Source organism: Triticum dicoccoides, chromosome 4B (assembly GCF_002162155.2).
Source record: "Triticum dicoccoides isolate Atlit2015 ecotype Zavitan chromosome 4B, WEW_v2.0, whole genome shotgun sequence".
In the NCBI taxonomy this organism is placed as follows: domain Eukaryota; kingdom Viridiplantae; phylum Streptophyta; class Magnoliopsida; order Poales; family Poaceae; genus Triticum; species Triticum dicoccoides.
The window spans coordinates 594,803,654-594,827,410 of record NC_041387.1 but is presented as its reverse complement, the minus strand read 5'-3'; the positions used below and the strand labels follow the sequence as shown (position 1 = coordinate 594,827,410).

Here is a 23,757-nt window from a genome sequence, read left to right as displayed (position 1 = left end):
TCGACCAGGAGCTCGTCAACTCCGGCGCGTGCCCCAGCCTCAACCTCCTTCCCTGCGCGGGAGATGCTCTCCTCCATCACCCACCTCGCGCCGGCTCCTTCTCCTTCACGCCCGAGCCTTGCCGCTGCCTGCGTCCGTCCACCACTTGCAGCTGCCGGAGCAGGACCTCCTCGTCGTGGCTCTGCCTCCACTAGCAGCCTCCTGCTACCTGTCATCTCCATGGCCTTGAGCAGCCCAAGACCCGGGCGTTCTAGCCTTTGCACATCACTGTTGACCCGAGGAGACCACCACCAAGTTCCTGATGGATGCGCCAAGTCCCCAGCGAGACCTGTTTTCGTCAAGTTTGACTACACGGCTATGACCTCGGAGTTGGACCGCAAGCGCCAAGTACCCCACTGGCAAGACCACACGGACGCTCGAACGACTACAGGACCGGAACGCCTACTACATGGATACGCCAAGTTCCGCTTGGAACATGTATGGCTACACGACGACCCGCCGAGATCCCGTGAACGTCTACGAGATGTACCACTACCGTCGCCACATGAACAACTACTTCCCTCGACGTTTTTGAACCGCCCCGAAACGCACGCTTCGAAGGTATAACCACCGAGATGACCGACCGCGATGAGATGCCCTTGCATGTATGAGATGTATGATATGTTTGCACCGTGTCCGAATTGTCGCTCTTTGCCATGCCACCGACACGTGGGAACCCGGTAGTCGGGAGCACCCCACCATCCTTGCATGACACGCTCACGTCACACTTCTCGTTTGCATCGGTATCTCACTCGAGTTATCGGGATCGGAATGTTGCCGTGGCACCATTTTCGTTATCATTGCCGTGGCACCATTTTCGTTATCATTGTCGTGGCACCATTTTCGTTATCGTTGCCGTGGCACCATTTTCGTTATCGTTGCCGTGGCACCCCTTTTGTTCCGCCATGGTGACCAAATGCTCCCTATCATATTAGATGTCAACATTTTCATAAAATTGCATAAACTTGTATATGTCATCCGCATCATGATAACAACATTTAAATGTTTAAAATTGTGTTTGCATTAAACTACTAAATGGTATGGGGATTTTTCGGAATTGTTGTTTGTTGTTTCCGGCCTCATTTAAACTTGCTTAAATTGTTAGTTTAATTATGCTTCACCTCTTGCCATGTTTAACAACATTTAATATTGATGAGTAGCATAAACGAGAGGGAACTAAATAATTGTTGTGGTGTTCCGTCAATATGCAACCCGTTGCATATTGAGCTCCACTTAACTTGTAGTATTGTTTGTGCACTTTGCCATACCATGCCTCATTAAACCAGACATGCATCATCCTTGATTGTGCATCATGACATGTTTATGCTTATGTGTTTACCATATTGTTTGCTTCTTTCCGGTTTGCTTCTCTCGTTAGCTTCGGTTTCGTTCCGGAGTTGTGAGGATTCGTTCGACTACATTCGTTTGTCTTCTTCATGGACTCGTTCTTCTTCCTATCGGGATTTCAGGCAAGATGACCATTACCCTTGATATCACTTCTATCTTTGCTTGCTAGTTGCTTCGTTCTATCGCTGTGCTGCATTACCTATCATTTTTTTACCATGCCTCCCATATTGCCATGTCAGCCTCTAACCTTTTCACCCTTCCTAGCAAACCGTTGTTTGGCTATGTTACCGCTTTGCTCAGCCCTCTTATAGCGTTGTTAGTTGCAGGTGAAGTTGAAGATTCCTCCAGGATGGATAGGATTATGTTGGGATATCACAATATCTCTTATATTTTTAATGCATCTATATACTTGGTAAAGGGTGGAAGACTCGGCCTTATGCCTGGTGTTTTGTTCCACTCTTGCCGCCCTAGTTTCCGTCATACCGGTGTTATGTTCCCGAATTTTGTGTTCCTTACGCGGTTGGGTGATTTATGGGACCCCCTTGATAGTTCGCTTTGAATAAAACTCCTCCAGCAAGGCCCAACCTTGGTTTTACCATTTGCCACCTAAGCCTTTTTCCCTTGGGTTCTGCAGACTCAAGGGTCATCTTTATTTTACCCCCCCCCCCCCGGGCCAGTGCTCCTCCGAGTGTTGGTCCGAACTAGAGCCACTTGCAGCGCCACCTCGGGGAAACTTGAGGTATGGTTTTAGTTGTACGTAGTGTTCATCCGGTGTGCCCTGAGAACGAGATATGTGCAGCTCCTATCGGGATTTGTCGGCACATCGGGCGGCTTTGCTGGTCTTGTTTTACCATTGTCAAAATGTCTTGTAAACCGGGATTCCGAGTCTGATCGGGTCTTCCTGGGAGAAGGAATATCCTTCGTTGACCGTGAGAGCTTGTGATGGGCTAAGTTGGGACACCCCTGCAGGGTATAATCTTTCGAAAGCCGTGCCTGCGGTTATAGGCAGACGGGAATTTGTTAATGTCCGGTTGTAGATAACTTGACACTAGATACGAATTAAAACGCATCAACCGCGTGTGTAGCCGTGATGGTCTCTTCTCGGCGGAGTCCGGGAAGTGAACACGGTTTTTGAGTAATGTTTGACGTAAGTAGGAGTTCAGGATCACTTCTTGATCATTGCTAGCTTCACGACCGTTTCATTTGCTCTCTTCTCGCTCTTATTTGCGTATGTTAGCCACCATATACGCTTAGTGCTTGCTGCTACTCCACCTCATTACCACTTCCTACCCATAAGCTTAAATAGTCTTGATCTCGCGGGGTTTGAGATTGTTGAGTCCTCGTGACTCACTAGATACTATCACAACAGTTGCAGGTGCCGATGATACCAATGCAGGTGATGCAATCGACCTCAGATGGGAGCGCGAAGATGATCTTAGTTGTTGCTATGTTTTGTTTATTGTTGTTCAGTAGTGGAGCCCAGTTGGGACGATTGGGGATCTAGCAGTTGGGTTATCTTCTTTTCTTTTGGCTTCGTCTGTAGACAGACTATATGTGTGTACTCTGAATGATGTATGATTTATTTATGTTCTTTGTGTGAAGTGGCGATTGTAAGCCAACTCTTTATCCCATTCTTGTTCATTACATGGGATTGTGTGAAGATGACCCTTCTTGCGACAAAACCACAATGCGGTTATGCCTCTAAGTCGTGCTTCGACACGTGGGACATATAGCCGCATCGTGGGTGTTACAACTTTGTTGTTGCAAGTTTTACGTGGCTGCTACAGGCTGAGCAAGAACCGTTCTTACCTACGCATCAAAACCACAACGATAGTTCGTCAAGTTAGTGATGTTTTAACCTTCTCAAGGACCGGCCATAGCCACACTCGGTTCAACTAAAGTTGGAGAAACTGACACTCGCCAGCCACCTATGTGCAAAGCACGTCGGTAGAACCAGTCTCGTGTAAGCGTACGCGTAATGTCGGTTCGGGCCGCTTCATCCAACAATATCGCCGAACCAAAGTATGACATGCTGGTAAGCAGTATGACTTGTATCGCCCACAACTCACTTGTGTTCTACTTGTGCATCTAACATCTACGCATAAAACCAGGCTCGGATATCACTGTTGGGGAACGTAGTAATTTCAAAAAAATTCCTACGCACACGCAAGATCATGGTGATGCATAGCAACGAGTGGGGAGAGTGTATCTTCATACCCTTGAAGATCGCGAAGCGGAAGCGTTTATCAACGCGGTTGATGTAGTCGTACACCTTCACGATCCGCCCCAATCAAGTACCGAACATACGACACCTCCGCGTTCAGCACACGTTCAGCTCGATGACATCCTCGCCTTCTCGATCCAGCAAGACGGGCGAAGTAGTAGATGAGTTCCGGCAGCACGACGGCATGGTGACGGTGTTGGTGAAGAACAATCTCCGCAGGGCTTCACCTAAGCACAACGGAAACTATGATGGAGGATAAACTAGAGGGGACGGGGTTGTCGGCACACGGCTTGGTGTTTCTTGATGTGCCTTTGGTGCTAGCCCCGCCCCTCTATTTATATGTTGAGCCCTGGGGTCGAAACTTGGAGCAAAAGCCTCCTCAAAGTCGGTTTTTCCCGAAAGGCAAGAGTCCCACTCGGACTCCAGGAGCAAATGCCACAATCCTTGGTGTCTAGCCCAGGCGCCATGGGCCTCGACGTCTGGCCCAGGGCCAGACGCCAGGGTCTCCGGCGTTTGGCCCCCTAGCCTCCGCAAAACTCCTTTTGCACCGACTTATAGCCCCATGGGCCTGACCCCTTGGCCTAACCATATCATCCAATATATGAATCTTTACCTCCGGACCATTTCGGAGCTCCTCGTCATGTCCATGATCTCATCTGGGACTCCGAACAACATTCGGTCACCAACATACATAACTCATATAATACTATATCGTCAACAAACGTTAAGCGTGCGGACCCTACGGGTTCGAGAACTATCTAGACATGACCGAGACATTTCTCTGGTCAATAACCAATAGCGGAACCTGGATGCCCATATTGGCTCCTATATATTCTACGAAGATCTTTATCGGTCGAACCGCATAACAGCATACGTTTGTTCCCTTTGTCATCGGTATGTTACTTGCCCGAGATTCGATTGTCGGTATCTCAATACCTAGTTCAATCTCGTTACCGGCAAGTCTCTTTACTCGTTCCGTAATGCATCATCCCGCAACTAACTCATTAGTCACATTGCTTGCAAGGCTTATAGTGATGTGCATTACCGAGAGGGCCCAGACATACCTCTCCAACAATCGGAGTGACAAATCCTAATCTCGAAATACGCCAACTCAACAAGTACCTTCGGAGACACCTGTAGAGCACCTTTATAATCACCCAGTTACGTTGTGACGTTTGGTAGCACACAAAGTGTTCCTCTGGTAAACGGGAGTTGCATAATCTCATAGTCATAGGAACATGTATAAGTCATGAAGAAAGCAATATCAACATACTAAACGATCAAGAGCTAAGCTAACGGAATGGGTCAACTCAATCACATCATTCTCCTAATGATGTGATCCCGTTAATCAAATGACAACACATGTCTATGGCTAGGAAACTTAACCATCTTTGATTCAACGAGCTAGTCAAGTAGAGGCATACTAGTGACACTATGTTTGTCTATGTATTCACACATGTATTATGTTTCCGGTTAATACAATTCTAGCATGAATAATAAACATTTATCATGAAATAAGGAAATAAATAATAACTTTATTATTGCCTCTAGGGCATATTTCCTTCAACCGACTGCTGGACGGCCCACCGGTTGCTGAGGAGGCAGAGGTGGCTGGCCAGCAGGCGGAGGGGGCAGCAGCCCTTCGCCCTTGGAGATTCAGATGAGCTAGTGGCACTTCCGGGTGATGTGATTGGATGGCTTAGCGCCGCTGTGGAACTTGCAGGGTGCATCAAGGGTTTGCTCATAAGAGAAGGAGGGCTGCCAAGCCGGCTTGCCGCCTTTCTGATGCTTGGGTAAGGGTTGCCCCTCTGGTTGTTAATCTTCGACTGTTGCCACCTGTCGGCTGGTGGAAGCCAGCATCGGGGCCTTGCGCTTGTTGTTGTTCTACTGCGGGCGCCGACTGGTGTCACCAGCCGGCGTTCTGGGAGCCGGAGGGAGCACCTTCCCAGATGCATCCACCTGAAGCTCCGACTTCATAGAGGAGTCGGCAATGGCATACTTGTCTACTATGATCAGTAGCTCGTCGAGTGTAGCCAGCTCGTCGCAGAGGAGTCCATGCTTGAGTAGGGTGCCTTCTTTGCACCTGGCGGTGAAGTACTCTATGGTTTGCACCTTGTCGGTGTCAAAACCGGCGGATCTCGGGTAGGGGGTCCCGAACTGTGCGTCTAGGCGGATGGTAACAGGAGACAGGGGACACGATGTTTTACCCAGGTTTGGGCCCTCTTGATGGAGGTAAAACCCTACGTCCTGCTTGATTAATATTGATGATGTGTGTTACAAGAGTGGATCTACCACGAGATCAAGGAGGCTAAACCCTAGAAGCTAGCCTATGGTATGATTGTTGTTCGTCCTATGGACTAAAGCCATCCGGTTTATATAGACACCGGAGAGGGCTAGGGTTACACAGAGTCGGTTACAATGGTAGGAAATCTACATATCTGTATCGCCAAGCTTGCCTTCCACGCCAAGGAAAGTCCCATCCGGACACGGGACGAAGTCTTCAATCTTGTATCTTCATAGTCTTGGAGTCCGGCCGATGATGATAGTTCGGCTATCCGGACACCCCCTAGTCTGGAACTCCCTCAGTAGCCCCTGAACCAGGCTTCAATGACAATGAGTCCGGCGCGCATGTTGTCTTCGGCATTGCAAGGCGGGTTCTTCCTCGGAATAATTTATAGAAGATTGTGAACACCATGATAGTGTCCGGCTCTGCAAAGTGAATTCCACATACCACCGTAGAGAGAATAACATTACACAAGTTCAATCTGCTGACGTATTTTGTGGCGTGACGTCACACCATTATCAAGCCTTTACTCGAATTGTTTTTATTGTTCCACCCCCGCGCGTTTAGCGAGGCGGTTTCCTTGGCACGTCTTGTCGAAGCAGAGATCATGTTCCCCTTATTCCGGGATTCCCATCAATACGGACGTGGGTAACCCAACCGCGCCATTGATTGTGACGCTTGGGAGATAAGCGAGTTTTACTAGGCCGGTGGGGACACATGTTTTTGTCCGCCCATATAAGGGGATAAAGATCCAACCCTTTTACCTGCGCCTTCTTCCTCCTTGGCTTATCCATCTCCGCGAACTCGAGCTCCAGCGCCCAAGTCCGCACTTCTCACCTCAACCTTCTCCAACTATGTCCGGAGTGGGAGGCAAGTGGATGGCCTCCTCCGTCACGGAGGGGCAGATCCAGAAGCTGCGCGACGCCAGATATTTGTCCAGCGACATCGCGCACCGGCTCCCCGACGAGGGAGAGCTCATCCCCACCCCCAGGCCCCATGAGAGGGTAGTATTTCTTCCCCATTTCCTCCGCGGACTGGGCTTCCCACTTCATCCCTTTGTCCGGGGGCTCATGTTCTACTACGGCCTAGATTTCCATGATCTGGCCCCGAATTTCATCCTCAACATCTCGGCGTTTATCGTCGTGTGCGAGGCCTTCCTCTGCATCCAGCCCCACTTCGGCTTGTGGCTCAAGACCTTCAGTGCCAAGCCGAAGGTTGTGAAGGGCAGCCAAGCGGAGTGCGGAGGCGCCATGGTGGGCAGGATGTCCCACGTTACATGGCTGGAGGGCACTTTCATGGAAACCATTAAGGGGTGGCAATCGGGGTGGTTCTACATCACCGAGCCGCATGACCCTGATTGGGCAGCGGCCCCCGAATTCAGATCCGGCATCCCTACACAGTTCACCTCCTGGAAAGAGAGTGGCCAGATCTGGGGGATTCGGAGGAGCTGACCGGACTCCAAGCCTGTATCCAGAAGCTGGTGGACAAGAAGCTCAAGCTTGTCAACATAGTCCAGGTCATGCTCATCCGCCGGATTCTCCCGTGCCAACGACGGGGCTTCAATATGTGGGAGTTTGATCCAGCGCAGCACCAGACTCTGAGCGGGCTCTTCGACACTACGTACGAAGATGTTTGGAAGGTGCTGTTCAAGGGCGCCGAGGCTCCCGCATCCGCTACCGAAGATCGCGGATTCCGCTCACAGCGTCCAGCTGACGAGGTAAGTGATTTTGCCACTTGTTTTCCATAGTTTGACTCTATGCAGGATCTAAACTCCCTTTACCTTTGACAAGACTGGATGGCGAAGGCCGAACGGACTATCTGTCCGGCCCCATTGCCAGAGGACCCAACGGACGCCCGCCTAACGGGGCTGCTGGCTCTGGCACCCCACGTGGTGCCGGAGAAGAAGGCCAAGAAGAAGGCCATGGGGACTCGGAAGAGTTCCCGTTTTCAGGTGCTATCGTATGATGAATCCGAGGCCGACTCTTCCCACCAAGGCGAGGACGAGAAGAAGAAAGCCACTCCCCCAGCGGGGGGAGGGAAGAAAAGAAAGGCCTCTCCAACAAGGGAGGCCGAAGGGTCCAAGAAGGGAAAAACTCTTCCCCCCGACTGCTCCGCCAACGCCAGTGACGATGACGAGGACTGGCCTCCAAGGGCCAAGCCCCTGGCGAGATCGTAAGTATCCGGACTCCCGAATAACTTCAAGGTTTTTCCTTTTCGCCACATAATGTCTTTTTAATGCCGCATACAACCCTGCAGTCCACCCAAGGATGATCTTCCGCTTCGTCGAGCGGGTCCTTAGGTGCGTCGGATATGGATTCTCTTCCGACTGCCTCCACCCCCCGTGCCACGGACGATGCCGAGGTGGGATCCCAGGAAGGGACCCACCAGGAGGAGGAGGCCCCGGAGGTGTCACAGGACAACCTCTCGGACTTTGCACCGGACTCGGCCCCGGAACCCACAGTGGCTCCGGAGTCCGGCGGGCGACCCCTTCGCAAGAAGGGCAAGACCGTGACGCCGGCTGCCTCCATCCAACCGGAGGTGCCGGATAATTTGCTGGAGGCGCTCAACGGCGCCTCCATCAAAGAGGAACACCGCACTGTTATGAGTGCGGTGATTCAGAAGGTGCAGCTCGCCAAGAGCGGGCTGACCGAAGCCTGCAGCAGCCTTCTAACAGGCTTTGAGGTAAGAATTTCGATATGTATAAAATGGTACCGCATAGACAGTAGCCCCTAATGCTCGGTTTGGTGTTGGGAAAGAAAAGCCGGACTGAGGATCTAAAAAGATATATGCAGGAGTCATAAAAAATATGTCAATATGGGATTGCAGGCTGCGCTGCTGAGCTCTACCACACTGACTGCGGAGGTCAATACTTTGAAGGAAAACCTCGAGCGGTCCGAGAACGAGCTCGGCCGTGCCAAGAAGCAGCTCGAGGACAAGGAAGGTGAGTAATACCTTATTAAAATTGTACCTTACAGAAAAGGATTTTGGTTGCAAAAAGAATGACAAGGATAATGTGGGTATCGCAGGGGCCACTAACGAGGTGGAGATCCTGAAAGAGGCGGTGGCCGCGGCCGAACGCAATGCGGCCGCGGAGCGCACCGAGCGAGAGAAGCAGGAGGCGCGGGTGGCGGAGGTACAGCAAGAGCTCCAGGATCTCGTGAAAAACATTAGAGCCTGGAGCGTGACTCGAAGACTCAAGAGTCTGAGCTTGCAACAACTCTTGAGAGTGCCAAAGCCGCTAAGGCCGAAGCCTACAAGGCCCTCCAGGAGATTGAGGCGGTGAAGAAAATAGCAGCGGGTAAGGCATTTTTCATGCAAAGTAAGCATGTGAGTGTTAATTACCTGTTGCTTACCCAAATTCGGAGCTCTCCAGGAGCGTTCGCAGATCTTCCTCGCAGCGTGTCCGATGCTGCCGCATTCTACCAGGCCGAGGAGGGGAGCTCGACAGAGAAGGTCTTCTGGTCTCAGTATGCTGAGGCCGGACATCCGGTGCCCCTTAGCGACCAGCTGAAGCAGCTGGTCGAGCTCCACAAGGCGGCCGAACAAGCCATGAAGGGCCTCATAGTTCGGCTGTGGCCTAAGGAGGCCATGCCTGGGAGCTACTTCGGCCTGGTGCGGTGGCTGGTGGATGCGTGCCCGTGGGTTGAAGTCATCAAGCACTCCGCCTGTATTGAGGGTGCCCGTCGGGCCCTTGCCCGCGCAAAGGTGCACTGGGGCAAGATGGATGCCCAGAAGCTTGTGACGGACCCGCCACCAGAGGGCAAGGAGCATCGCACGCCCGAGATGTATTATAAGAGTGTGCTGAAGGGCGCCCGCACTATTGCGGGGGAGTGCTCCAAAGATGTATTTTTTTAGTAGACTCGCAGTTTGTTATCCTGTGCACTGAAAACTTAGTTCATATGCGCTAAGCAACGCTTGTTAATTTAAAATATTACCTTCTGTGCGGCTGTTTATCAAATCTGAGAGATGGCAAGTCGTCGGCTTCAGCCCCCATGCCACGAGTGCTGGGGTGTTCGGGATAAACTTGAGCACTCTTGTTCCCATTTTTGGGTCCATCTAGGGAGGCGCTCAACACAGCGAACAAGGCAACCGGACTTATAATGCTTGAACACTCTCACTTAGCCATAGAATTCTATAATTTTAAATTTCGGCGAAGCCCCTAGTCTTCGGAAGGCCGAATTTGGGGTGCTATCCACGCCTAGGCCGGACAAGATCCGGCTCCTAGCTCTAAGCGGCATAAGTCTTTAAGGACTCGCAAAAACCTCTCGAACAGCGACCGGCTCTTGCCTCATCATGACGGTCGGTTTTAGCTTTCTCCACTGAGGCGTTAACCCAGCTCAACTGGGGCGCAATCGCAGTGGTTCTCCCAGTGCTACCTTAGCCGATACAACGGAACGTAAGGTACCAAAACATGGGAGCCGGGCAAACCCAATTAGTGACCCAAGACATGATTCGGAGCCGATGCATATAATGCTATAAGTTCGGGGTGCCGCACTTGTGAAAGTGTTCGGACTTATCACACCATGATGCGGGAAACATAAGCCCCTGGTGTGTTTTAACCGTACCAAAGTGTAGGATGCGACATGTCGTAAATGAACATATGTATGAAAATGCAATTATAAGTGAAAAGGTGCTGCATTGTTTTATTCAATAAGTGCTGCTATGAATGCAGAACGATACAAATAGTGTGATAAGCAAGGGATGGGACTGTTAAACATGTCCCCCTCCAGGGGTAGGCTGCGGATTGGTGTATAAAAATGCTCGTAATGGAGACCACCTGTATATTCGTTGTAGCCTTTATCCTTCCCTAGCTGTTGCATCGTGAGTTCGGCAGGTCTGCTGCCAGACAAGGCCTCTGACGAACGGGGTCCTGTGGGTAAAAAATAAAAGGTAAAAAGAAAAAAAGAACGATACACTTGAGAGCCCCTGGTGTGGTTGAGCCGCAGTCTGGGCTTATCGTGGTCGTGCCCCTCTCCCCATGCCCGTGGTATCTTCAGAGCGTAATGGTGTACGCGAAGGACCTGTTTTGACGTTTTGCAGGGGCTGGGGTTGGGGCCGCACTACTACGCGTGCTCGGAATGTGCCAGGTGGTTTTGTTGTAGGTTACTCCGAGCGCGCTTAGATATGTCCAGCCGCTTAATGGCCGGACTCGAGAATTGCCTTAAGAGGCTGCATTGTACTTCTGCCGCGAGAGCCGTTGTATGTTCCTCCGTCCGGAGAGAACGTTCAGTGTTTTCGTTGACCATGATGACTCCTCGAGGGCCTGGCATCTTGAGCTTGAGGTATGCGTAGTGGGGCACCGCGTTGAACTTTGCAAACGCGGTACGTCCGAGCAAGGCATGATAGCCGCTGCGGAACGGGACTATGTCGAAGATTAACTCCTCGCTTCGGAAGTTATCCGGGGATCCGAAGACCACTTCCAGTGTAACTGAGCCTGTACAATTGGCTTCTACACCTGGTATGATGCCTTTAAAGGTCGTCTTGGTAGGTTTAATCCTTGAGGGGTCTATGCCCATTTTGCGCACTGTATCCTGATAGAGCAGGTTCAGGCTGCTGTCGCCGTCCATTAGGACTCTCGTGAGGTGAAATCCATCGACGATTGGGTCTAAGACCAATGCGGCGAATCCGCCATTGCAGATGCTGGTGGTCCCTTCGGTCAAAAGTGATCGGGCAGGAGGACCATGGATTGAACTTCGGGGCGACTGGCTCCATCGCGTATACATCCCTGAGTGCACGCTTCTGCTCCCTTTTGGGTATGTGCGTTGCGTATATCATGTTCACCGTCCGCACCTGTGGGGGGAAACCCTTCTGTCCTCTATTGTTCGGCGGTCGGGTCTCTTCCTCGTCATCGCTATGCAGCCCCTTGTCATTGTTTTCGGCAATTAACTTGCCTGCCTGCTTGAATACCCAACAGTCCCTGTTGGTGTGGTTGGCTGGTTTTTCGGGGGTGCCGTGTATCTGGCACGAGCGGTCGAGTATTCGGTCCAAATTGGACGGACCCGGAGTAGTTCTTTTGAATGGCTTTTTCTGCTGACCGGGTTTAGAGCCTCTGAATCCGGCATTGACTGCCGTATCCTCATTATTGTCGCCGTTGATGCGGCGCTTGTTTTTGTTACGACGCGACCTGCCATTTTGGTCCTTGAAATCCGGACTGCCAGAATTTTTGCTGAGGTTGTTGCTGCGTGCTAGCCAGCTATCCTCACCCGCACAGAAGCGGGTCATGAGTGAAGTGAGGGCTGCCATGGATTTCGGTTTTTCCTGTCCCAGGTGCCGGGCAAGCCACTCGTCGCGGATGTTATGCTTGAAGGCCGCGAGGGCCTCCGCATCCGGACAGTCAACGATTTGGTTTTTCTTGGTTAAGAACCGTGTCCAGAATTGTCTGGCCGATTCGTCTGGCTGCTGAATTATGTGGCTTAGGTCATCAGCGTCTAGTGGTCGCACATACGTGCCTTGGAAGTTATCGAGGAATGCGGCTTCCAGGTCTTCCCAACTCCCAATTGACTCTGCTGGCAAGCTGTTAAGCCAATGTCGGGCTGGTCCTTTAACGTTGAGTGGGAGATATTTGATGGCGTGAAGATCGTCACCGCGGGCCATGTGGATGTGAAGAAGATAGTCTTCGATCCAAACCGCGGGGTCTGTTGTGCCATTGTAAGATTCGATATTCACGGGTTTAAACCCTTCGGGGATTTGATGATCCATCACTTCATCTGTGAAGCATAGTGGGTGTGCGGCGCCTCTATACTGGGCGATATCACGACGGAGCTCAAAAGAACTTTGTCTGTTTTGTTCCACCCGGCCGGACTTACTGTGTCCGGCGCGATGGCTGTCGTCACGTACCGTGGGGCGCCCACGCGATCCGTAGATTGATATTGATTGTCTTGCCTTATCCTCCAGTATATCTCGCAAGTCCGGAGCGTTCCCCTGTGGCCATGTGCTTTTCGAGCGATGCCGGGGTACGGGTCTAGTGAAAGGCCTAGAGGCCTCTCTGTCGCGACCACGGGGTGGTCGGTCAGCCGTATTGTCTCCTGGTGATGCGGGTTCATACACTTCCTCCTCTAATCGGGGGAGCAGCTTGCGTTTAGGGTAGCTTTTGGAGGGGCGTTCGAGCTCATGCTCTTCGGCCGCGAGGACTTCAGTCCATCTGTCGGCTAGCAGATCTTGATCAGCTCTAAGCTGTTGCTGCTTTTTCTTGAGGCTATTCGCCGTGGCCATAAGCTTGCGTTTAAAACGCTCTTGTTCGACGGGATCCTCAGGTACGACGAATTCATCGTCGTCGAGGCTTGCCTCGTCTCCGGAGGGAGGCATATAATCCTCTACCTCTTCTTCTGCCGCTCTCTCATAAGGGCTGGCGTCTCCGTCCTCCTGCGCTGCATCTTGCTGGAGTGGGTTGTCTTCGGCACTGTCCGGTGTATTATTATCTCCGGTGCCGGAGTCTTCATTCTTGCTGTGGCGGGATTTAGAGCGGCGCCGCTGACGCCGGCGCTTGGGCTGCTTCTTGGAGGGGTCATCCTCCGTTGTTTCTTCGCCATTCCCATCCTTTAGGATATCCACCATGTATATGTCATATGATGAGGTGGCTTTCCAGTGCCCAGTAGGCGCTGGTTCTTGGTCGTCTCCGGCATCTTCGTCCATACCGTCGGTGTCTTCGGAGTCGTAGTCTAGCATGTCGGTTAGATCGTCGACAACGGCTACCAAGTGGGTGGTGGGTGGGCTTTGAATTTCTTCGTCGTCCGCATCCCAACCGTCCTGACCGCAGTCTGGCCAGGGCTCTCCTGATAACGAGAGATACCTTAGCGAACTCAAGATGTCGCCAAAAGGTGAGAGTTGAAAGATGTCCGCTGCGATGAACTCCATGATCGGCGCCCAATCGGATTCGATCGGAGGGGGCGCGGGAGGTTCGGAGTCCGGCAAGGAGTCTGGCGCCTCGGAGTCACGGGCTTCATGAGGGACAAGGTCATTGTTCGGCTCTATCGCCGTAGAGGTTGCAGCTCCCGAGGCAGTGTCTAGCCATCCGTCCTCGATCTGCGCAGCCGGCTCCGGATTGAGAATCGGAGCGGGTTCGAGTGCGGCCTCCAGGGTACTGTCCGGCTGCAGAGCTAAACCATGCTCGCCGTGATAGTGCGGCACGCTCGGCTGTGGCTCGAATCCATCGAGGATCAAGTTCCCGCGGATGTCAGCCGTGAATTTCAAACTTCCAAATCTGACCTGATGGCCAGGGGCATAGCTTTCGATCTGCTCTAGACGGCCAAGCGAATTGGCCCGCAGTGCGAAGCCGCCGAATACGAAGATCTGTCCAGGGAGAAAGGTCTCACCCTGGACTGCATCGTTGATGATGGTCGAAGAAGCCATCGAGCCTATCGGTGACGACACAGAGGAACTCTCAATGAAAGCACCAATGTCGGTGTCAAAACCGGCGGATCTCGGGTAGGGGGTCCTGAACTGTGCGTCTAGGCGGATGGTAACAGGAGACAGGGGACACGATGTTTTACCCAGGTTCGGGCCCTCTTGATGGAGGTAAAACCCTACGTCCTGCTTGATTAATATTGATGATGTGTGTTACAAGAGTGGATCTACCACGAGATCAAGGAGGCTAAACCCTAGAAGCTAGCCTATGGTATGATTGTTGTTCGTCCTATGGACTAAAGCCATCCGGTTTATATAGACACCGGAGAAGGCTAGGGTTACACAGAGTCGGTTACAATGGTAGGAAATCTACATATCCGTATCGCCAAGCTTTCCTTCCACGCCAAGGAAAGTCCCATCCGGACACGGGACGAAGTCTTCAATCTTGTATCTTCATAGTCTTGGAGTTCGGCCGATGATGATAGTTTGGCTATCCGGACACCCCCTAGTCCGGAACTCCCTCACACCTCGTGCACACCTTTGCAGGAGTTGCGTAGTTCGGCCCACCGCGTCAGGTAGTCTCGAGTGGATTCGGTAGGGCCTTGGACGCACAGAGAGAGCTGGCGAGGCTTAGGCGGCCGCTTGTAAGTGTTGGTGAAGTTGCGGATGAAGACTTCGGTGAAATCTACCCAGCTGTTGATGCTGTAGGGCTTGAGGATGTTCAGCCAAGTGCGTGTCGTGCCCTAAAGCATGAGGGGGGCGTACTTCACGGCAACGCGCTTGTTGCCGTTTGCTATGTTGACTGCGGTGGAGTAGTCGACCAGCCAATCTTCAGGCTTCACGGAGCCGTTGTACTTGGGCGTATCTCTTGGGAGTGAGAACCCTTTGGGGAAAGGCTCGTCGCAAATGCGGGGGACAAAACAAGGCGGGCCAAGCGCATCTTCTTCTTCTAGCGCCTGGGATCGAGCCAGGCGGTCGATCCGATGGTGGGCATCGTTTTCTCCAATTCCTTCATGGCGGCCCAGCCGGCCGATGAGCGTCGGGTGCTCAACAGGCGGCGGGGAGGCATACCTCTCCTTGCGAGGAGGAGGAGGTGGACGGTCGTCCCGCCGCTCCATAGCTCGTGGGCGGCCATCTTGGTCGCGCTCAATGGCGAGGCGCGTCCGACTGCGGCTAGCAGCCGACTCTTTGTCTCTTCGGTCGCAGGCGCCGCCTGCTGTCGGTGTCCTGGAGGTTGCGCCTTGCTCTCGGTGGGGAGGGGAGGATTCTCGGCGCGCGCGCCGGCTTCTTGCTGCGCGGCAGCCGCGTCGATGAGCTGCTGAACGCGCTCCATCATGCAGCGTCGCTCGTCACCCTCCAGGTGGTCTAGCTCGTCTACCGCCGCCTGGGCAGCGCGTATGTACTCGATGGGCATGACGTAGACCGGGCGGTCGGCCCCCAGCATGCTGGCGATGGCCGTGCCGCGTTGTCGGACGGTGCCGACGCGGCTAGGCTCGCCAGTAGCCGGCGTGCCGTAGACAGCGCGATCGACCTCACGCTGATAGGCCTCCGTTAGGCGTTTCATAGCGGCCAACTTCTTGCCGCTCTCGATGAGTGCGACACGGCAGGCTTCCAGCGTCTTGGCGTTGGCGTCGCCCGCGGGGTACAGATAGGTCCCGCATTGCCGCCTGTAGCGGGTCTTGGGCGTCCCCACCGGAGGCTCCATCGTGGCTGATGACGAGCACCTAGGTGACGGTGCTGCCACCGCTGTCTGCACGAGGGAGCGGGTCGTCGATGACCACCACGTTGGTGGGGAAGGCGTCGAGGGACACCGTGTCGGAGTCGACAAGCATCGGGTCGGTGGAACCGATCGACTCCAGGTCGATGAGGCAGCTCTCGGAGCTGGCCAAGGAGGTCGATGAGGCAGCTCTCGGAGCTGGCTGCCAAGGAGATCGACTCCAGCTTGCCAAGGAGGTCGATGAGGCAGCTCTCGGAGCTGGCTGCGCCCGCGCCTGGCGCGGGCTCGTCGGAGAGGCGAATCTCACCGATGAGATCAGCGAGGCAGCTCGCTGCGCAGGCGACTTCCACGCAATGCAGCGTGTCGGTGCAAACGCCATCGGGCGTGCCGGGCTGACTGCGCTCGCCAGGGAGGAACAAGGTTCCCGTCTAGAAGAGATCTTCGGACGATGGTGCACCTAGCCCCACGGTGGGCGCCAAATGTCGGGGGTTTGGTGCGACATATGCCAAGGGATGGCTTATCATGGTGGGAGCTAGTAAGACATCGTCGGTGCCTGAAAACGGAATAAGGCGTAAACATGTACGCCGACGCATCTTACCTAGGTTCGGGGCTCTCCTAGGAGATAACGCCCCTAGTCCTGCTCTGCGGGGTCTCCGCATGATCACTAGATCAACAAGAAGCTACAAGCTTGCTCCTTGAGCTGTTTGGGTAGAGGAGGAAGAAGGGGTAGACTAGCTCTACTCCTCTCTCTATGTGTGTGTGTTCTTTAAGAGGCTGAACCCTTTGCATGGGTGCCCTGGGGGGTTTATATAGGCCTACCTCCTAGCGGTACAATGGTAATCCGGCCGGGTATAGGGCCGGGCCGTCAGTGTCTCTAGTCGCCGCTTCTCCGCCGGCTGCTGGGGCCCACCGCTTGTGGGTCCTGTCGGCTGCTCATCACTGTAGCCATGCCTCTAATGACAAGGGCTTGGTCAGGGAGAGCATGGCTACAGTACCGCCGCCTGGCGGGCGCTCACTGTAGCCACACCCCGTCTTATCTGTTTAATGGCGCACAAACTCCAAGGGAAGGGGAGAGCCAGCTGCTGGGAGTCTGCCTTCCCCTATGCCGGCTGGTCAAGGCTTGCCGCCTTCTGGCATCTCACGGACAAGTAGGGCCCGCCGCCTGCGGGCCGTACCGACAGCCCATCGTGGGAGCATGGCTTCCTCTGCCATGGATGATGTCATGGGCAACGTGGCAATAGTGCTGCGCCGGGCTAGGGAAGGCCACCTAGTACAGTACACTGTGGCCACGTTCGTTCCTGGATTCAGGGGTGGCAGGCTGTACTGTAGCCACGCCTCATCTCGTCGTTGTTATGTGGATGCAAACTTTGAGGGCGCGAGGGTGGGCCGCCTGCTAGGAGTCGGCCCGTGTCGGGGCCGCTCTTTGGGCCTCACCGCCTTCTAGCAGGCGGCCGCGGTCGTTCAGACCAGCTGGCCACAAGAAGGCGGTCCCTTGTCTTCAATGCTTGAGGGGTGCAGCCGGCCCCGATGTCTTGAAATATTATGGGGAGCAGATAGGGCTACCCATGATCATTTACTCCCACACCATGGGAACGCGTGGCACGTGCGGGACGTGGCTGAATTTCTCCTGAAAACCAGTCGGTCAAAAGCAAGTGTTTTCCAAAACTTTATCGGTTCAAAAAATGTTAATGAATTCGATAAATGTTCATGAAAGCAAAAAGGTGTTCGTGAATTTCAGAAAATGTTCATGAATTCCAAAATTGTTCACAAATTTGTAAAAATGTTCATAAATTAATGTTCATGATTTGAAAAAAAATGCAACTTCAAAAAGGTTCAATATTTAAAAAATGTTTGCAAAAATTGAAAAGGAAAAAGAAACCTAAAATAAAAGAAATAGAAAGAAAAAACTGGAAGAAAAAAGAAAGGAAAAAAAGAAAAAACTGGTTCAAGGAAGTTTCTAGGACTTTCCCAAAACCGGTGGAGAATAAACCCTAAATGGGTCGGCCCAAACACTGGATCTGCGAGCTGGAGGTGTGCGCGCTAGGTCGCTAGCAGGCGGCCTACGCGCCGAATAGGATCTGCCTGCAACAAAGGCGGTAATAATTTCATAGTGCCAGAACGAGACGTCCGCTGAAACATATTTATTCAGATGTTACTGGTAACACAGCCTTCCAACAAGATACAAAATAGCAAGAACGGAATGCGCAAGCCAGATGATTCATGATGTGCACGGAATTGCTATCTTTGGCAAACACTCCAGTTCGGGTCAGCTGTTGGCATCATCAACTTCACATGCTCCTTCGGCAGGAGCTTTATAGGGCAGACCTCACAGGCCCTGTCACAGCAGGTCCAAAACAGTCAGATTTTATTATTCACTCAAAAGAAAAGTCAGATTTTGACATCATAAAACCATATCTAGCTCTAGCGTGGCTTCTCAATAACCTAGTAGAATAGATCAGGCAAGTCAACAGCAGCAGCAATTTTTCCATGCTTTATATGGTTAAAACATATCAGGGTTTGGGCTCGTCTAGACCAGTACTGCCCAAGATTTAGCTTCAACAACTCCAGTTCTTTGCCTAGTTTCTGGCTTGTTGCATTTTGAAACTGTACTTCCGTATCGAGATTCAAGTTGTTTTGGGACATAAGGTATAATATAAATGAGAATATACATATCCAGTGGAATAAGGGGGTCAACATGGAAGGTTTGGGATGAGCAGACTGGGGCTTGGAAAATGGGAACCAGGCCGCTTGCTGGCACTTTTCCAAACCCTGCATAATGCATGGTATGAGCAGGATGTTTTGCTTCTAAAGATGGTAACTCAAAGAACCACCTGTAAATTTTTTTAGTGAAGTCAATATCAACTTACTGTTTGTTACTCTCTTGCGAAGATCAGAAAGGGCTACAGCAATTTTAGCACCAGTGAGAGCATTGTTCTTCACAAGTGCAATATCTGAATACGCTAAGGAGAAGTTTCTGCAAATGTAGGAAACCACAAGAGGAAGCGAAAAAAAAGGGGCGAGAATTGTATGCCCACCTGTGCCTTCGTCCTTTTTCTCACAAGGTCCAATTCAATATTTAACTGTTAGAATTTGAGAATGGTAGAAAAGACAAACTGCGCATTTAAGAAATAGGCACAGTAACTACCAAAATTCAAAATTGCAAATACAAATGGATAAATCATGCAATATCCCTAAAATATACCACAGGTCAAAATAAAATTATAGGATACTGGCTTCCAATGAAGATCCTCCAGTTAGTACTTTCACTCTGTCAAGGATGAAGGGGGTGATCGCGTTTCCTATTATCTTTTTATCACTGAGAAACAAAGTGCAAATAATTAGATTGACATTATATTGTTCATAAACATACATGTTAACCCAACTGCACGTGCACGCGCACACATACAGAAAGAGAAAAGAGAGCAATGAATTGGGACTGTACTCTGCTTCCTTGAGGGATTGCTGTATTGCAGACTCTATAACCTTTCCTGAAGCTGCATGTTGCTTGGGAACTGGCACTGCAATAAGAATTCCAGATCCTAGATGCATATTCTGGTTTGCATCTGCATCACAATAGACTTGAGTAAGCAATTCTCAATTAAGGCTGCAAAATATTCCAAAAAAAAAGGTTGTGACCCTTGGAGATCACTACTTCCATACTGAGGTGGGCAGCAGGCATGGATGACGGGAAAGGGTGTCAAATTTATCCCATCTTCTTTGGGGGTTTTCTGGATGGAGCATCATATATTGATCACATTAAGTGTAGATCTCAAGTAGGATACTAGTTATGAATAACTGATTCTAAGTTCATATCGGGCTATAGAATCCTCCAATCAAAAAGTTAACAGATGAACAGGTGACTTCTGGTGGTTCTGGTTATGTACCAACATTTAGTGCCACACAAATAAAGTCTCACAAATTAAATTCAATAAAAAATGCAGAAGATTCACATGTCTAACGTTAATACTTACATATTATTTTCGCACACTCTTCTGGAGAATCAACGCGGCATGGCACCTACATTAAGCAAACAGGAGTCACTTAGTCAAGGCATCGACCAATTTAAATTTTATATAGAACAGATACTTTCTCGTTTAAATTTGTGACCGAAGCTGCAATATGTCTACTTTTAATTTCTCTCCAACTAAACTGTTTCCCAACCCATGCCTTGTACTACATAATCTAACCTGAAAACATTCATTTTCAAAACTGTAGTGCATTTTGAACTCTCAACAAATCCCTGGACGCTAATGTATTGGGCAAAGAAAAACACTAACTTTATTGTTTGACAGAAGTAAAATTGTTCTACCTTACATCCACTGGTTTCTGTGAAGAAAGCTGGAAATTCGTTGGTCCTGTAAGCAGCAACAGTTACCCCTTGAGTTTCCTGTCAACACCATCATTTAAAAAGAATTGATTAGGTACCAAAACGAAGTTGCACCTACCTCGATGTCTTGCCAGGAACAGAGCAGATTATAGAGCTCCAAGGAACATCCAGTGTTATAATCTAAAAAGTTAGACTCTTTGAAGAGGCTATAACTCCTTTACCACCAAGAGCATTTCGTTATGAATTCTTTGAAGAGTCTGGTCTAAAATTATGTACCATAGAATGAACAAGACAAGTTTTTCGATCCTTGTCCTCTTGTTTATGGAGCCCTTCGGCCTTATTTCAACTTGAACATGAATTTGCAGTGGGCAGAAAAGAGGCCCTTCCAAGTCAACATTTCCTGAGTGAAAGTTGTCGATTACCAAATTGCATCGGAACTTGTCTACTTTTTGCGCCACCTCATTTCCAGTCCTTATCTTATTGTTTCAAATCCAGATTTTTATAATATTTTCAAGAGAAGTGCAGCTGTTTGTTCCTATGTTAAGGCATCATTATTAGGGGTGAATAAAACCAACGTAACAATTATGTAGCAACTATTTTTTGTTAAATGACAATCCTTGTCCTGTTTATATGTAGCTTGATATTTGGAGTGCATTTGTATTGCTACGATCTTTCTTTGTTCAGGCATTCTAACCAACACTGCTATAGAATTTTACTGGAAGCTACTCCATCAGTACTTAAATATCAAGCCAGAAGAATATAGGTACAGCCTGTGAAGCATCCAATGCCTAGCAGGAAAATCTACATGAAATTTTGTTCGTCACATATCGAAAGAGCTATATTTTTAGTGGAGGCTCCGACAGTAAAATTTATTAAAAAAGGAAGAATAAGCGAAGGATAATACCAAGTACTCTAGTGTCCGTGCGATATCCAAAATGGACTTCACACCGGCTGAAATAACAGCCACAGGAGTCTTTCCAAGTTCAGTTAAGTCAGATGAGATGTCCATGGCTGCATCGAAATGGTAACTGTATCCATCAAGCATTACAAAGAATGATATTTAAGCAAGATATGTTAATCAAGTTAACAATGTCGTGTGTACTACCCGTCTCAAGGTTTAAGTCCACTAATCTGTAACTATACATCATAGATAGAGTAACGCCACCATCCTAAATTAACTAGAGAATATCAGAAAAGCTGCAACTCAATATTTCCTGCTAAATGTTAACACGTATAGTCTAGTCTCCCTATGTTAATCAAGTTAATGTAGTGTGTACTCCCAGTCTCGACGTTTAAGTCCAGTAATGTATAACTATACATCATAGAGTAACACCAGCATCCTAAATTAAATACAGAATAGCAGAAAGCTGCAAAAGACATAAGACTGAAAAAACTACAATCATAAGAACTCAAGAGAAATATCTATATACGTTTCCTGCTAGGTGTTAACAGATATAGTCTAGCAAATCATACTCTTTGATAGAGAAACTCAAACAGAGGCGAAATACAATATCAATGCTATGATAAATTAACTTTTCTTAAGAAAACATCATAAACTTAAAATGTAAAGTTTTATATGCTATCCTCGAACAACTAAGTTCATTTGCTTGCTTACTCTGTAAGAAATACTGAGCAACATGCCTAAATTAGCTGTTCCAACCTCATTTATCTCATGATAATAGTCCATGATCAGTGCTACAACCACTGCCCTTTCATAATTCGGACAAATCAATTGGAACATTTTTAATACACAGTGAACCTAAACAAGGACTCCTTACACATCTGGAAGCTACTTACTTTTTTCACCGTATCTGTGTACGCCTCCAATTCCCCCAGTCACAAAAATTGGTATACCAACCTGAATTTCAGAATAACTTAATTGTTTTATACTACTATAAAGAAACATTTGGTGCTAGCTACACATGGATATCAAATAAAACCAAGATAAATAAGACGAGTAAGATGCAATGTTTCTTGAAAGAACCTTATGAGCAAAAAACATGGTGGCAGAGACTGTCGTAGCACCATTGCCACCCGAAGCAACCTGAAAATTAGTAAAACAATCAAAAACGAAAACAACATGACAAGCATAAATGTTAATCAGAGGGGCTATGTACCTAGGCATGAGGTAAATCCCAGATTTGAGAAACAATACACATTCTTAATTCTTTCATGAATGATGGCATGCCGATTTCAGCGCAGTGCTTAATGATTTCAAAAGAGTGCACAGTTTGACTTAAGAAGGACGAAAATGTGTTGAGCAAGGTACTCACAACTTGTGCGATATCTCTTCTAGCTGTCTTCTGAAACTGACTTCCGCTTATAGCCAAGTTCTTCAGCTGTTCACTGTTAAGCCCTATAATCGTGTGAAGAATATTAGTACCAGTAGAAGATAACATTTTCAGATCAAGTGAACAACCTGATGGTGCCCTGTACGACTTACCAACATGTGGCACACCATCCAGAATGGCTATAGTGGCAGGAACAGCGCCGTTCTCCCTGACGATGGCCTCCACCTCCATTGCCGTCTGGAGATTCTTCGGATAAGGCATACCTGCAGAGGAATCACCAATCAAGAATCCAGCGTGGGCTAAGCTAGGGCACATCGCCGGGGAGGGTCCTCTGCTCTGCTCCGAAGGGGAAAAGTGGGGTCGAAGCCTGTTACCGTGGCAGATGATGGTGGACTCGAGGGCGACGACCGCCCCGCCGCTCGCGAGCGCGGCCTCGACCTCCGGAGACACCGCGACTCCTGTCGGCGACGGGTCTTCCTGCGGCGGCGCCCTCGACATCCCCGGCGATCGTTGAGTCCTCCTCGACTGGTTTGACGGCAGCTTCAGCTTCCGCACTCAGCTGTCGTTCTTCCACTTTTAGATCCAGGAATGTGATGATTTATTATTAAATTGGTGAATCTTTTATTATTATGTATCTAAAAAGCTGGTAGTTTTTATTTATAGTACAGTAAAATATTTAAAGCTGGCGATTTCGTTGGATATTACTTCATCTGTTCCAAAAAAATTTAGTGTTTCGTGTGCAAAGACTAGCAATTTTGCTCTCTTTTTAGTTTTATCAAGTCGGTACGTAAGTGATTTGTACTACGATCCCTATGTTATAAACGAGACACGTATTACCATGTAAAAAAAATAATATTAGCTGCAATAAGTTGATTGTCCAAGTGGACCGTCTGAAAGTGATTGAGATGATGCAAAATAGGGTTATTCTTTTCTTTTTGCGGGTGAAAAATTATATTACTCAATATTATGTCTTTACAATCAGCATGAGCATGCTCCAAGGCACTCGTGGACCAGAACCAATCCAAGTTATGGTTCTACCCTAAATTCTAGTGAATTTAGCTAATCACTCGCTAACATTATTCTAAAAGCACCTTATAAAATGGAGAGAATTCTTTATTAGGCACTCCCTTAAAATCATGTTTCTTATTTGACATTGAAAAAAAATTCTTCCCTATATGACCTATA

General features: G+C 49.6%; 1 protein-coding gene across 2 annotated transcripts; it reads right to left on the bottom strand.

Moving 5' to 3' along the window:
• Positions 1 to 18,051: 18,051 nt before the first annotated feature.
• Positions 18,052 to 23,152, bottom strand: LOC119291657 (pseudouridine-5'-phosphate glycosidase-like). Of its 2 annotated transcripts, XM_037570459.1 has the most exons (12): positions 22,947 to 23,150; positions 22,725 to 22,835; positions 22,555 to 22,637; positions 22,266 to 22,325; positions 22,079 to 22,139; positions 21,186 to 21,292; positions 20,264 to 20,341; positions 19,926 to 19,971; positions 19,397 to 19,517; positions 19,185 to 19,270; positions 18,822 to 18,905; positions 18,052 to 18,289 (listed from the first exon to the last, which is right to left on the bottom strand). In XM_037570459.1, the coding sequence occupies exons 1-12, from the start codon at positions 23,068 to 23,070 to the stop codon at positions 18,267 to 18,269; spliced, it is 984 nt and encodes a 327-aa protein (XP_037426356.1). In that variant the 5' UTR covers positions 23,071 to 23,150; the 3' UTR covers positions 18,052 to 18,266. The 2 variants fall into 2 exon arrangements, with proteins under 2 accessions (XP_037426356.1, XP_037426355.1); XM_037570458.1 differs by having other exon boundaries at positions 19,185 to 19,517; positions 22,947 to 23,152.
• Between the last annotated feature and the right edge of the window lie 605 nt (positions 23,153 to 23,757).